Here is a 15,112-nt window from a genome sequence, read left to right as displayed (position 1 = left end):
TGAGTTCAGAATCCTCTTACTAGGTGGCACTAGTATTCTTATAAAATTCGTGAACATGCAGTGTCGACATCTCGAGATCCTTGCTAGATTCAAATGTGCTGTTTTCTGCAATTTTATTCAGGAGGTTAAGGTCTTTTGAATTGAGGACAGTTGAGTGCAGAATCCTCTTACTAGGTGGCACTAGTGTTCTTATAAACTTGGTGTACATGCGGGTCGCCATCTTGAGATCCATGCTAGATTCAAAGGTGCTGTTTTCTGCAATGTTGTTCAGGACGTCAAGGCCTTTTGAATTGTTAACAGTTTAGTTCGGAATCCTCTCACTTGGTGGCACTAGTATTCTTATAAGCTTCGTGTAAATGCTGAGTCGATATCTCGAGATCTTTGCTATATACAAAGTTGCTGTGTTCTGTCTGCTGTTCAGGAGGCTAAGACCTTGTGAACTGTGGACAGCTTAGCTCTGAATTCTCTCACAACGTGGTACTAGTATCCTTATAAACTTCGTGAAAATGCAGGGTCGCCATCTTGAGATCCATGCTAGATTAAAAGGTGCTGTTTTCTGCAATGTTGTTCAGGAGGTCAAGGCCTTTTGAATTGTTGACAATTAAATTGGAATCCTCTCACTAGGTGGTACTAGTATTCTTATATGCTTCGTTTAAATGCTGAGTCGATATCTCGAGATCTTTGCTATATACAAAGTTGCTGTGTTCTGCCTGTTGTTCAGGAAGCTTAGACCGTTTGAACTGTGGACAGCTTAGCTCTGAATTCTCTCACAAGGTGACACTAGTATCCTTATAAACTTCATGAACATGCAGGGTTGACATCTCGAGATCCATGCTAGATTCAAAGGTGCTGTTTTCTGCAATGTTGTTCAGGAGGTTAAGGCCTTTTAAATTGAGGACAGCTAAGTTCAGCATCCTCTTACTATGTGGCACTAGTATTCTTATAAGCTACATTTACGTTCAGTATCGACATCTCGAGATCCAATCTAGACACAATTGCTGTATTGTGACAGCTAAGCTAGGCTTGTAGAGAGATGAACAGTATCCCACTTTTTTCCTGTTGGCAGTCAATTACAAAATTGGATGTGCATTAAGTTCAATGTACTTGATCGTATTATTTTATGGAAGTTGACGCATCAACTGCACATACAATTCGAATTCTAGATAGAATCATGTTATTCCTTTAATATCTGCAAATACCACTGCCATTGGGTGTAACCCAGGGTTTCCCAACCGATGGTCCGCGGCCGACAGGGGGGCCGTGAGGGTCTTGGTTTGATTGGTCTAAAAAATATATGCCAATAGTGACAAAATCATGGCTAAAATCAAAACATTTTTTGAATCGGGTGTCTGCAAGCTGTGGCTGTAGGAAAAAGTAAGTGGAGTTAGTATCGATGGCGCCCTAGCAATGCTTGGTAACAAATCAATATTTCAGGAAAAGATTATAGAGCTGTTTGACATTAAGAGCAAGACTTTGCCGGAACTAATGTTAAAAGTACTTGATTCTATCATCAAAATTGTTAACTATGTCCAATCTCGAGCTCTGAACACTCGTTTATTCAAAGAACTCTACAAGCAAATTAATTCAGATCACGTGGTTCTTCTTTGCTACACTGTTGTGCGCTGGTTGTCCAAAGGCAATGTTCTCAACCGTGCTTTTGAATTGAAGGACGAAATCAAAATGTTCTTGGAAGTCCAAGGGAAAAATGATTCCTTATTTAAGTGTGGAAGCTTGTTCAATACATTTTTGTGCATCAAAATTCGCTGGACTATGAACTACGAATCCTACGAAGTAAACTTTTCATTAAATACTTTACTAATGAGATTTTTAACCGATGGCTAGTTCATCTCAGAGGGCTAGCAAACCCATCTAATTCGCTTCCAAGACGATCTTCAAGCATTCAACCAAAGCTGGCCCCGAAAGGTTAGTATTGGAAATGTTGCCATGTTCCATGGACTCTGAAGTATGACTGACAAAAGAGCGAACAAGCTAAATTCGTATCTTTAATCAGAAATTATTGCTCATTTTCACTCACTGGATTATCAATGTGAGCTGTGTTTCCCTGAGCTGATACAAGAAGATGCTGATGTAGTCTGCAATCCGTTTTCTTCCTCAAGGGATGTGGAAGTCTTGACGAAACACAGGATGAATGCAGGATGATTCCTCATCTCGTGATTTGCTCTGTGAAAAAAAATTGAACCCGTGGTTCTGGCATGCCACGTCGTGTCCCAAAGTCTCCTAGCAGACATTGAAGATCCTTGTCCCGTTTGCATCTTCGTACGCAACTCTTCTCCACATTAAAACCATGACAAGAAACAGATTGAACGTTGACGAAGATATGAGATTGGCATGATCACAAACGTAGCATCGTAACTAGATTTGAGATCTACAACAATCGCACTGAACGAGTTGTTGACTGTTGTTAGCATAGTATTTTGAAATAAAACTTAAAACTAACAGATCAAATGAATAGTTTTTATTCATCTCAGCGTAATTTATACAAGGTACTTTTCAGGAGGCCGTTGAACACCCAATTGTTCACAAAGGGGATCGAGGAGCTGAAAAGGTTGGGAACCACTGGTCTAACCGAAGACAACATATCAAGAAGAGTGACAACTTTCACGGTTGACTATAAGACAGGCACGATCGCGTCATCTGCCAATCACGACTAAATACTCCGAATGAATTTGATAGCAAAGGTTTGTGAATATGCGTATTTTTCTATACCTTCCACCTTCGCTCAAGCACAGTGCTACTTTATCTGTCCCTTGGATTCTGGCAATGTTTTCTGACTTCTTGATATGATATCTTTGATCTAACTCTTGAATAGGAACTTATATTTACTAACTTCTTCTTCTTCGCATTTCAAGCTTATTGCATATCGCATAGCTTATAGCGTGCTCTCAACTTAGTGTTCTAGATGCACTTCCACAGTTATTAATTGAGAGCTTTCGAGGCCTGCACAATTTTTGCGTTGGTATAATTGTGTGGCAAGTCCAATCATACTTCTATGCCCAGGGAAGTCGAGAAATTTTCCAACCCGAAAAATTCCTAGACAGGACCGGGAATTGAACCCAGCCACCTCCAGCATGGTCTTGCTTTGTAGCTGCGCCTTTACCGACTGAGCTAAGGGAGGCCCCATTTACAAACTTATATTCCCTTTAAGCGTTCTCCAAAGCCGACGGATCAGCGGCAAAAAAAAACAAGGTAATGGAGAACTCAACGGAGAACTGATACAGTATCTTAAGTTGAAATTTACTTTATTTCATTTTCAAAATTTCAAACGCTTTTTTTTCAAATCATCACTTAAGATTGCTTGAACAAATCATCATTGCATTCTACCTGCCATCGGAAAGATGCAGACAAATTTTTCCCAAACACCTTGTCGGCCATTTGTTAGATGGGAAATGATCGAATAAGTTAGTGTCGATAACCCGGCCGAATAGCACTATTCGGTGCATCACTAGTCCCTATACGACTTGTTCATGCTTACGTAAAATATTTCTTAGGCCCCCTGTCTCCTATTTAAGAAAAATTATAGCACCCACCCCCCTCCTAAGTGCTTACGCGATTATTGAATGGCCCCTAAAACAGTAGCTTATCGTTCAAATTCAACCAAATTTAAACATTGCTCACGTGCACACTTCATCATCTTTCTACATTTATATCCAACTCCACCACCTCCACCGCCACCTTCACAGACATCGCAGAAAGCACAAATTAATTTCCAACAACGAAGATGCTAGTCGAATAATTAAAATTGAAATTCGGAGTGAAAAATCGTCTTCATCTTGAGAACACTTTCTACCGACGGCAGCTTCAACAATTTGGCGCTTTCGTTTGTTGACACAAGCTGGCACTGGAAAGATTAAAACTCAGCACTACTTTTCCAAGTAGGGCCCCTGCCCTTGCCCTCCGGTGCAAAAATTCCACCGAAAAATCCCCCGAATTAAGATGTCCAATCCACCCCCCTACTCTTCCGCCATCTCTCAGTCTCACTCCACTGACAGCGATTCTGGATAGTCCTCTGAGCAGAGAGTTTTGTAAAATTCTAGTTTAATCACTTTTCTGCTTGGACAATCAACTTTCGGATTAACAGATTGTGTGAGCGCGTGTGTTTGCGCGAGCTGTTCCAGTTTCTTGCTTCTGCTGGTGAACGATCGACGACGGTGGTGGAATTTTAATGGCAGTTGTTACTTTCGCCAACATCAACGGTGCACAATTCCTACAGTGTTGTTGAGAGCCAAGCGAGGGGAGGCGACATTTGGCCAGTCGGAAAAAGTTGTTCCAATAACTGGAGCACTTTCCACAGCAAGCGAGAGCCAGAAATTGAAAAGTTTTCCCACACCGACTGACTTTGGTGAAACATTAAATTCTTTCGGACCAACTTGACAAACTGAAAGCCACATACTTTCGAAGCTTTGCGGGCAGCAGAGCATGGTTGGCAAGGAAGGGGCATGTTTTGAATTATTGAACAGTCAGTCACTTGCTTCGGCAGATTGCGGCACCAAGAGAGCAAGCAAAGAGCGCTTAAGTATTTGCTGACATTTTGTCGATTTATTCCACTTGCTAAACAGTTCTTAAATGATTTGCAAATTTGTGTACACACCGAGAGTCGTTATTGCCAATTGATTTGTTTGTGCTTCGCAAGCCGGGGCTGAGCGTCTGGCTCTGATCAACTGGTTGAATTGGATTGTATGACAGACGGAAGCAGATTGGATTATTATAAATTTAGTTAATTTCGGTTTAAAGGATCACACAGTCGAAAGCAGACTTGCTGTATGCTTTGAATGAGTATGCCTAAGATACCCATCAGTCAAATCAGTCTGTAACCATAATAATTGAGTCAACTATCAATTTCTGATCGAATGAACTGCATTAACTATATCGATCAAAATCAAACAAGAACATACTACCAACCCTGCTCGTACACAGCACAAATGAGTCAATCCAACCGACTTCCAAACAATTCCTCATATCCTACGAATAACATGACAAATATGCAGAAAGTTCATTCCCCCCCCACAAAAACGCATCACAAAGCCTCAGGATCAGTGCACAACAAATGATAGCAACCTCCTACGAGTCAACTCAATCTCGCAAACCCACATCAAATGGTTTCCAGTTCGTACGCCATGAACGATTCCAAACATTTTCCCCATCAGCCTGAACCTCTACATTGTCTCTTCCGCTCAGTTTCAGGCACATTTTCCCTGGCAGAAGTTTCCCACACTGTGAGTGGGACGCCCATCAACCGAACACAGTCAGTCGGTAGGTACATGGTTCTACTTTCAATGTTTCAATACCGAAATTGTTCGTACGGTACTATAGAGTTTACTATCTTTCATTTCAGCCGGTTCGTCAAACAACTGTTTGAATTAAGACGAGAACACAACAACAAGCACTAACAAAAGTTCATCTGGTTCTCTTTCACCGAATTACGTAACGAAGCAAATCCATCCAAATGGGTTAACTTTCCAGAATATCTCCCGAAAGAAGCCTGAAAACAAAATCATCGATTCTATTTGGACAAATGCAGGTCAGTCTATCGCGGTCCAGGAGACTGAACCACCTCTCCGGATGCTTCTACATCGCGGAATTCCAATAAACAACAACTTTGTTCCGGTTGCCTTCCCCCGTTGGCTCCAGCCGCCAGCAGCGTCGGCATCGCTTCGGTGAGGAGGTGGTTTTCCCTGTAATTTAATATCAATCCCTCCCGATGGTACTCCCACTCCCACTGAATCTATCCCGTAGGTACTCACCTTCTAGATCCACAACGCGGCCGGCTCGTTTCAGTGCTCGAACCGCTTCCTCGTGTGTGGCGTCCCGCAGGTCCTCTCCGTTCACCGACAGGATCGCATCGCCCACGTATAGCCCTTTGGCATTGTCCGCCGCCATGCCGCGGAAGATTTTCGATATCAGGATGGGCATTCGGTTTTCGCGACCACCTTTGATCGAAATGCCCAGACCGTTGTTGTCGGATTTGATGACGCGGACCTGGTACGACGCCGGGGGAAAGGAAGATGATGAGAAATGTTGGATTAGTTGGAGCGATTTTCGATGGGAGCAATTAGCTTAAATCGAATACAAGAAATTAGTGGTCCGGAAATCGGAGAAAGGAAATAGCTAAAATAATAACACTTAACCCTTTGTCTGTACCATGGAGTCAATTGGACTCCATTTTTACTATGAATTTCATTCTAACGGGTGTTCAATAAAAAAAATGAGAATGATTTCAATACCTTTCTGTAATTAAAGCTGAACATTGCATTAGGTCCTAAGTAACATTGATCGATTCTCTTCTTCGACTTTCTCTATCGTTAATAACTCGAGCACAGAACCGTTTCTTAATGTGTTTTTCATATTGGATGCTAGATAAAAGCTTCTTTTGTTGATTTTTGTGCTGAAAATACCTGGGAATGTCTTTACATGACCGTGGGAATGCAAAGAGAAAGTCGACAAAGAGAATCTGTCAATGTTACTTAGGACCTAATGCAATGTTCAGCTTGAATTGCTCTCTGGACTCGCTAAAAATGGGTGGCATGTTTCTTTTCGCTCGGGTGCTGTCAGTTCAATCGAAGATGGCGTCGAAACAGCAAGCACTCCGCGAGCGCGTGGTACGGTTTTACGAAACGCATGGTCATTAGACTGATGCAAAATTTGACTTTTTCGCTCCACAGTGCTTAAATGGTTTCAAATCGGGTCCTGATTAGCCTCCCAAAGTTACAACTCATTTGGTTAGAAACAGACTTCGCACAAGCCATTTGAAGTTTACTTGTAAATTACTATGGGAAATCTCATTCTGTTCATTGCCTTCTAGTCTTTTTCCATATTGAGCTACGAAACAGTTCGATAGCCATTCTTATAAACAATTTTCTCAGCTACAACTTTGCTGGAGATTGTTTCTATGTAAAACGAGACAGGAAAAAGTTATTAATTATTTAAGAGGTTGGTAAACTTATGACATGATCAATCAGCTGCTCTGTAGGCAACACTGTATTTTGCAGTGTGACATAGTAGCCATGATTTTTGTGTCCTATTCAACGCCCCAGAAACACCAATGTTGCCTGCTGAGCAGTTGATTGAGCATGATCATAAGACATCAGCGCGTTGAACCATTGATAACTTTCGATCCTTGTATTTAATCAAAATGGTCTTCAGCAAAGTTGTAGCTGGGAAAATTTCCTACAAGCACAGTTGAAATTTTTTGAAGCAGACTTATATGGTGAATTATTAGGTAAACATGAACGAAAATCTTGGTTTTACCATAGTAATTCCCATACAAACTTCAAATGGTTTGTGCCATCTCAGTTTCTCACCAAATGGTTTCAAATTTTGAGAGGTTAGTCAGGATCCGATTTGGAATCGTTTAAGTATTGTGGAGCGAAAATTTCAAAATTTACATCACTCTAATGGTCATCGTGGAAAAAAGTTTACGGTAGACCACTTTCGAGACGAAAACGTGGCCGTGAGTACAGTTTAGCGGATCCTGGCATCCCTGAGCGTGGAGCGGAAGGCTGGTAGCGGCCATCTGGCGAAGATAATGACGAAGAAAAAGAAGGAAGCGATGAAAAAGCTGTTCGACAACAAGAACGGAACGAGTTTGCGTGACGCCGGCCAAAAATATCACTGCTCCCATACCTTGATTCACCGAACCCTTTAGATGAAGGGCATCATCTATCGGAAGCAACGGCGCCGGTGGTGTAGTGGTAAGCGTGATTACCTCTCACCCCAGCAGGCCTGGGTTCAATCCCAGTCGGCGCCGCCGGGATGTTCTGAGGCATAACATCTCTGATCACGCCTTCCTTCGGATGGGAAGTAAAGCCATTGGTCCCCGGTTCATGAGTTGATGTGTCGATAGGGTAGGGTCCAGGTGTGAGAGCTGCCTTCCTGGCACGTCGGTAGCATTGGTGATCAAGATCGACCAAGACCATAAACAAGATCGACGAAAAAAAACAAACCAAAGGGAAAAAAAAAAATCTATCGGAAGCAGACTCGGTCCCCCAAGTACACGGACGAGGCGATGGTGACCGTGAAATCGCAGTGCCTGTGGATGACGAAGAACTACCGCGGGACGTCGTTCGTGCTGGACGACGAAAGTTACTTTCTGCTCTCGAAGATCCACATTCCAGGAAATGACAGCTACTATTCCAGCGACAAGTTGGCCTCACCTCAATAAAAAGTTATGCTGTACATCGCCATATCGGACAGAGGGATTTAAAAGCCGTGGTTCAAGCCAAGCGGTCTGAAAAAATTCTTCTACCGTTCTTAAAGGAGCATCATGCGGATGAAAAGTACGTCTTCTGGCCGGCTAAGGCGTCTTCACATTGCGCCAATAAGACGCTGGAGTATCTTGAGCAGAAAAAAGATACCGTATGCCGAAAAAAAAAAAAAACCCGACCAACTTGCCCCAGTGCCGTCCCATTGAGGATTTTTTCGACTCCCTCAGTGCCCTAGTGTACAAAAATAATTGGTGGGCCAAGGATACGAAGCAGTTGACCACGAGGATCCGGAATTGTATCCGGAAGATGGACGTCAGTGCCGTCCAGCGCTCTTGTGAGAGCATCGCGACTAAGTTGCGTCGTACGGCTGACCAGGGCCCCTTCTCCAATATTCATTGACGTTTTTTGAAGAATAAACATTATGTTTTCAATAAAAAAAATACTGAATTCGTTGAAAAAAAAACATTTTTTTACTAGGTCTATGACTGAAAAAAATCTCATTTTTTATTGAACACCCGTTATAATATAGAGAAAAAACACATAGGACGTTTTGACTATTCAAGTTGTGCATCGGACATGTTTCTTTGGACGATTTTTCTCAATGACTTATGAGTGTTACATAGGACGTTTTGTTCTACATGATACTACATGATTTCCCTTTCACAGATTTCAGAATAGAGTACCTAGCCTTAGATTATTTGTACATGCTCCGCCTTTAGAAAATGAGCCCCAATCATGTTAGGCAGTCAAAATGTCCGAAGTAACAATCACGTACCCATCATTTCAAACTGTACATTGGACAATGTTTGACCTATGATAAACTTAAATAAATGAAAGTAAATTTGGAAGGGTCTTCGATGCCCTCCATCAATGATAGAGGAGTAATAGTTTGTACCGATTAATTCGATTTTTTTACATTTGTAACTTAGGACCTGTTGAAAAGTTACACCAGAAATGTTCAATTCACACTCAAAAAAGTGCACAAGTGTGTCTCACACTTAATTGAGCACTTATTGCGAATTTCATGTGTGAATCTTATGCTGTGAAACATGTCTCAACACTATTGGTTCGAATTGTGACACACTTGGAGTCTATGTCATGAGGATATCAATAGCTTTGCACATCATACCGTATGCGTGATAATGTTTGCACCATTGAACAATGTCAAAATTAAAAAAATTCTCAAAAATTTCGTTTTCGAGTTTTTTTATTCATTCAAAGGGGGGATGTTTCTCAGAGTCTTAAACTATGTTAATCATCGATCGAGTTTCCACTTGCTGCAATTACGGCCTCCACATGCTTCCGGAGATTTTTTGCCGAAATATTAATCCTAGGGACCACACACAGACCACAGGATGGTTCACCGGTAGATCCGGAAAATCCGTAAAAGTAGTCAATTCATGAAACTGACGTCTTATTAGAATTAATTCAGAGTTGTGACCGGAAAATGAACCCTTAGGACCACAGGATGGTTTACCGGTAGATCCAGAACATCCGTAAAAGTGGTCCATTCATGAAACTGATACTAGAGACCCATGTTTTATTTTTATTTTTATTTTTTCAAAACCACTCATCAACGTTTTATCAGAATAAATTCGGAGCTGTGATCGCAATATGTGTTGGAGGTAGAAACCTAGCAAGCGACGAATAATCGAAGCAACCTACAAATAAATGTATTCTCATAGTCTGAAATAAAATGCCATTCCAAGTTTGTCTCTCATCAAGCTAAGACGTATTTTCAAGTAGTAGTAAATCCGGTCTACGGCCATATCACATTCAAGAGGTTTTGGGCCCGAAGAAGTTCAAGATGGAAAGATCCGGAATAACGAAGCTGACGAACGAAAACTTCGAAACCTGGAAGCTGGAGGTGGAATTCCTGCTGGTTCGCGAAGGACTATGGAAGTACATCGTGCCCGGAGTCAAGCCGGAAGAGGCTGCAAACCGAGCGAACGCGGCGGAGCTGATTGCCTGGGACGAAGGGGATCAGAAAGCGCGTGCGACCATTGGGCTGCTGCTGAGCAGGAGTCAACACGGCCATATCCGGGCTACGAAAACCGCAAAGGAAGTATGAAGAATCTGGAGAAGCAACATGAAAAGAAGTCACTAACGTCGAAGGTTCACCTGCTGAAGCGGATTTGCGATCTCGAGTTCCAGGAAGGAGACGACATCGAGGACCACCTGGTAGAATTCGAGAGTTTGTTTGAAAAACTGGCCAAAGCTGGTACGAAGCTCGACGACGATTTGCAGGTAATCCTGTTGTTCCGCAGTCTACCAAGCTCTTTCGACGCGCTGACGACTACCCTCGAAAATCGGTCGGAGGACGAGCTGACGCTGGCCCTTGTAAAGGATAAAATTATCAATGAGGTGCAGAAGCGAAAAGGGACTGTTCCGGCGGATTCAGCGGTATTGAAGGTGGCCGGGAAATCGAAATCCATTGTGTGCCACCACTGCCAGAAGGTCGGCCACAAGAAGCGAGACTGCAGAATTTGGCAGAGGCAGAGCCAGGATGAAGTTTCTCGAAGTGAAAAATCGGTTGCCAAGGAAACCAAGAAGTTTGCCAAGCAACAGGCAAATGCAAGAAAAACGGAGTCCACTCAAGAGGATTTCGTTTTCAGCGCTCGTGAAGGACCAGTGACGAAATGGATCGTGGATTCTGGAGCCAGCTCTCACATGTGCGCCAATCGAAAGTTTTTCGTATCCGTTGAGAAACCACGAGATGATATCCCAAGTTTCGTTACTGTCGCTAATGGGAAGAAAGCATTCGTGAAAGGTGTGGGGAACTGCCAGATCCATTGCTACGGGAAAGACAGCGAAGCGAAGCAAATCGTGCTCACCGGTGTCCTGTACGTGCAGATCTGGATATGAACCTCGTTTCCGTCGGGAAACTCGTCCAGAAAGGCGCAGCAGTAGAGTTCAACGACAATGGCTGTACGATTGACAAAGGTACACGGATTGTGGCTGTAGCAAGGCGTAGCAACGGTCTCTACCACTTGCAGATGGAGGAACGCGTGGGTGCGGCAATTGAGCATTGCAATAAGAAGAACTGTTTGCATGACTGGCACCGTAAGCTCGGTCACCGTGATGTCAAGGCAGTCCAAGAACTGAAGCAACGACAATTGGCGACGGGCATCAATATTAAGCAGTGCGGTTTGGTTTTGCCTTGTGAGACCTGTCTGCAGGGAAAGATGGCACGACTGCCATTTCCAAAGAAGCGACGAAGAAAACGACGGCTGTGATGGACCTGGTACACAGTGACCTGTGTGGACCAATGAGGACGGTGACCCCGGGTGGTCGTCGTTATTTCCTGACGCTTATTGACGACCACAGCCGGTACACAACGCTGTATCTGATGCGAGAAAAATCAGAAACATTTGACGCTATCCAGGACTATGTGCAGAAAATGAAGACGAAGTTTGGCAGACCGCCGAAAGTGCTGAGATCCGACCAGGGAGGCGAATATCGTGGCTCGAAGATCATGACGTTCCTCAAGTGTGAAGGTATCCAGCAACAATTTACAGCAGCATATTCACCACAGCAGAACGGAGTCGCAGAAAGAAAGAACCGTTCCTTGGTGGAGATGGCCAGGTGTATGCTTTTGGAAGCAGGTATGCATAATCGCTACTGGGGAGAAGCAATCAACACAGCAAGTCATCTGTAAACATGTTGCCAACGAAAGCGGTTAATCAAACTCCGTAGGAGATTTGGCATGGAGTCAAGCCGGACGTTTCGAACCTGCAAGTGTTTGGAACACCAGCATACGTATTTGTTCCTGAAGTCAAACGATCGAAACTCGAATCCAAAGCCGAAAAACTTACTTTTGTCGGCTACTCGTTGCAACACAAAGCGTGGCGTTTCATCAGCATGATAACGAACAAAGTGACGATTAGCCGGGATGCCCGATTCCTGCCTTCGATGATCGACAAGGGGGAAATTTCCACAGAGGACGAAGGTACGTTATTCTTTCCGTTATCGCTTTTCAATCAAAACCGTAGTGAGACGGATACACCGGAGGAGCTGAGACAACCTGAACCAGCAATCGATTGTGAAATCACGGAAGAGGAAGATCTCCACGGTGTTGAAAAACATTCGGATGGCCTGTACGAAGATGCTGATGAAGCAGAAGCACTCGATGGAGGTGAGTCACAGGAGGAGCCGGTACCAATCCACGTAGAGCAAGATGTAGGTACACAGCGAATATCAACCAGGGTGACGAAGGGTATTCCACCTCAACGCTACTGTGCCGACAGTCGGGTTGCACATCACGACAATGACGAGCCGCGCACCTATCAAGAAGCTGTGACTGGTCCGGAGAAAGACATGTGGAAGCAAGCCATACAGGATGAATTGCAATGGATGTACGAGAACAACGTGTGGGAGTTGACCATGCTGCCGGCTGGTAAGAAAACCATTGGATGTAGCTGGATCTTCAAAAAGAAAACGAACGAGAATGGAAGGGTCATCCGGTACAAGGCGCGGCTTGTCGCTCAAGGGTTTACGCAGAAATATGGAGTCGACTAAGACGAAGTGTTTGCTCCCGTGGTGAAGCAAACAACGTACCGGACACTATTCTCCGTCGCCTGCCAGAAGAAACTTCTCATCAAACATGCAGATGTCAAGACAGCGTACTTTAATGGTGAGCTACAAGAACCCGTCTACAAGCGGTTGCCTCCTGGATGCACAGCGGATGCAGAAAACGAGGTTTGTTGTCTTCGCAAAGGATTGTACGGGTTGAAGCAAGCCGCCCGTATTTGGAACCACAAATTGGACAAAACGCTGATACAAATGGGGTTCAAGCCGTCCAAGAACGATTGTTGTCTCTACGTCATGCAGAACAGAGGGAAAATCGCTTATATTGTTTTATATGTTGACGATTTCATTATAGCATGCGAGACTGAAAACGACTACAAGGCCATCGTTAATGAGCTGAACCAATATTTCACGGTGACGTCGCTCGGGGATATCAAGCACTTCCTTGGTATCCAGGTCTTCCGTTCCGAGAAACACGTTGCACTAAGTCAGAGAGCCTACATCCAGAAGCTTCTGACCACATTCGGTTTGGAAAACGCGAAGCCATTGGACCCAGGCCACCTACATCCAAAGGAGGAAATCCCGCTGCCCAATAACCATCAGTATGCCAGCTTGATTGGTGGGTTGTTGTACGTGGCCATGTGTACTCGACCTGATGTTGCAGCAGCTGTTTCAATCCTTAGGAGAAAAACTAGTTGCCCATCACAGGCTGATTGGGTGGAGGCGAAGCGTATCCTGAGGTACTTAAAAGATACTATTGACCACGAGCTAATCCTGGGAGCCGATTCCACGCAATTGGAGGTGTACGTAGATGCCCACTGGGCTGGTGACACCAAAGATCGCAAGTCAACCACAGGCTACCTGATCCGGTATGCAGGTGGTATGATTGGATGGTGTTCCAGGAAACAAGATTGCGTAACATTGAGCAGTTCGGAAGCCGAGTACGTTGCTATAACGGAGAGCTGCAAGGAGTTATGCTGGATATTACGACTATTCGACGATCTGGGAATCCACACCAAGTTTCCGGTTACTGTGAACGAGGACAACCAGAGCGCCATCAAGCAACTCGAATCCAACTCCAGCGAGCGACGTTCGAAGCATGTTGACACGAAGTACCACTATGCGCGTCAACTGAAGGAGCAAGGAATCATCAGTCCACAGTACCTTCCAACTAACGAAATGATTGCAGACATGATGACGAAGCCTCTTCAACGTATCAAGCAAACGCGGTTTCGAGATGCAGCCATGATTCTTTCGTTGAGGAGGAGTGTTGGAGGTAGAAACCTAGCAAGCGACGAATAATCGAAGCAACCTACAAATAAATGTATTCTCATAGTCTGAAATAAAATGCCATTCCAAGTTTGTCTCTCATCAAGCTAAGACGTATTTTCAAGTCAACTCGGTATTGAACGAACTTTCGAGTTAGGGAGGAGATCGAGATATTGAAGGGGAGTTGTGGAAAGCAGCCTGGTTTTAAATCGAGTTAGGTAAAATATATATTATAGTACTAAAATTACATCTTAGGAGCCATTCAAATATTACCTGGTTCCAGAGGATGTTGTACCGCGTAAAAATGTTTTTTCCCCGGTAATATTTGAAAGGACCTTAAAAGACTTCTGCGTCTAATTTATGTTTTACTCATCTAATACAAACCCATAAGAAAAAATAATATCTAAATAAACTAATCAACAGTAAATCAATTTCAATGGCAACTCACATGTCGCTTCTGGTTCGCCACCGAATCAGGTACGTCGCAAATTTCGGCGATTCCGTTGTCGATGCTGTTGTTGTTACTGCCACTGCCGGCACTGCCCGCTCCCCCGCCGACCACCGCCCCATTGGTGCCATTATTGTTGAGGACGTGGCCACCGTTACTGGTGCTGCCATTGTTGTTATTATTATTGTTGAGGAAATTGTCCCCGTTCAGACTTCCTCCGCCGTTGAGTGTGCTGCTTCCGGCCGGGGTCGTCACTCCGCCTCCGTTGCTCAGATTCTCCGACGAGTGAATCGATGGCCCCGATGCACCCGCCGACGATGGCTGGGATGAATTGTTCGAACTGTTGTTGCCACTGTGATTGCTCCTGTTTCGAGATGAGAAACGAGAAAACGGAAAATGATGAGATGTGGTATACAATTTTCCACCCAATATGAGCGGGGGCAAATCGGACTGGGAGAAGTACTCGAAGGAAATTGCTTTCAGTTTATCGCCGCAAATGCGTTGCTGCTGCTGATGCTGCCCCAGAAATTCGAATGGATGAACAAGAGAGAGAGAGAGCGAGAGAGCCTTATTAAATATGGATTCAAGGGAAACCATTGCTCAACCATCAATCAGACAAATTTCTTCCCACAGCAGCAGCAGACGC

At 44.0% G+C, this 15,112-nt stretch overlaps 1 protein-coding gene across 2 annotated transcripts in view; it reads right to left on the bottom strand.

Moving 5' to 3' along the window:
- Syn1 (Syntrophin-like 1) overlaps positions 1 to 15,112 on the bottom strand; it is a 366,892-nt gene that overhangs the window by 288,166 nt on the left and 63,614 nt on the right. For both annotated transcript variants that reach the window (XM_065233653.1, XM_065233654.1), the window contains exons 2-3: positions 14,467 to 14,830; positions 5,763 to 5,997 (exon numbers count right to left, since the gene is read on the bottom strand). In XM_065233653.1, coding sequence (XP_065089725.1) covers positions 5,763 to 5,997; positions 14,467 to 14,830 — 599 coding nt within the window. The remainder of the gene's footprint in view (positions 1 to 5,762; positions 5,998 to 14,466; positions 14,831 to 15,112) is intronic.

Source organism: Ochlerotatus camptorhynchus, unplaced genomic scaffold (genome assembly GCF_037179485.1).
Source record: "Ochlerotatus camptorhynchus isolate MF236.1 unplaced genomic scaffold, CSIRO-AGI_Acam_v1.1 ptg000406l, whole genome shotgun sequence".
In the NCBI taxonomy this organism is placed as follows: Eukaryota; Metazoa; Arthropoda; class Insecta; order Diptera; family Culicidae; genus Ochlerotatus; species Ochlerotatus camptorhynchus.
This window is presented reverse-complemented; position numbering and strand designations above follow the sequence as displayed.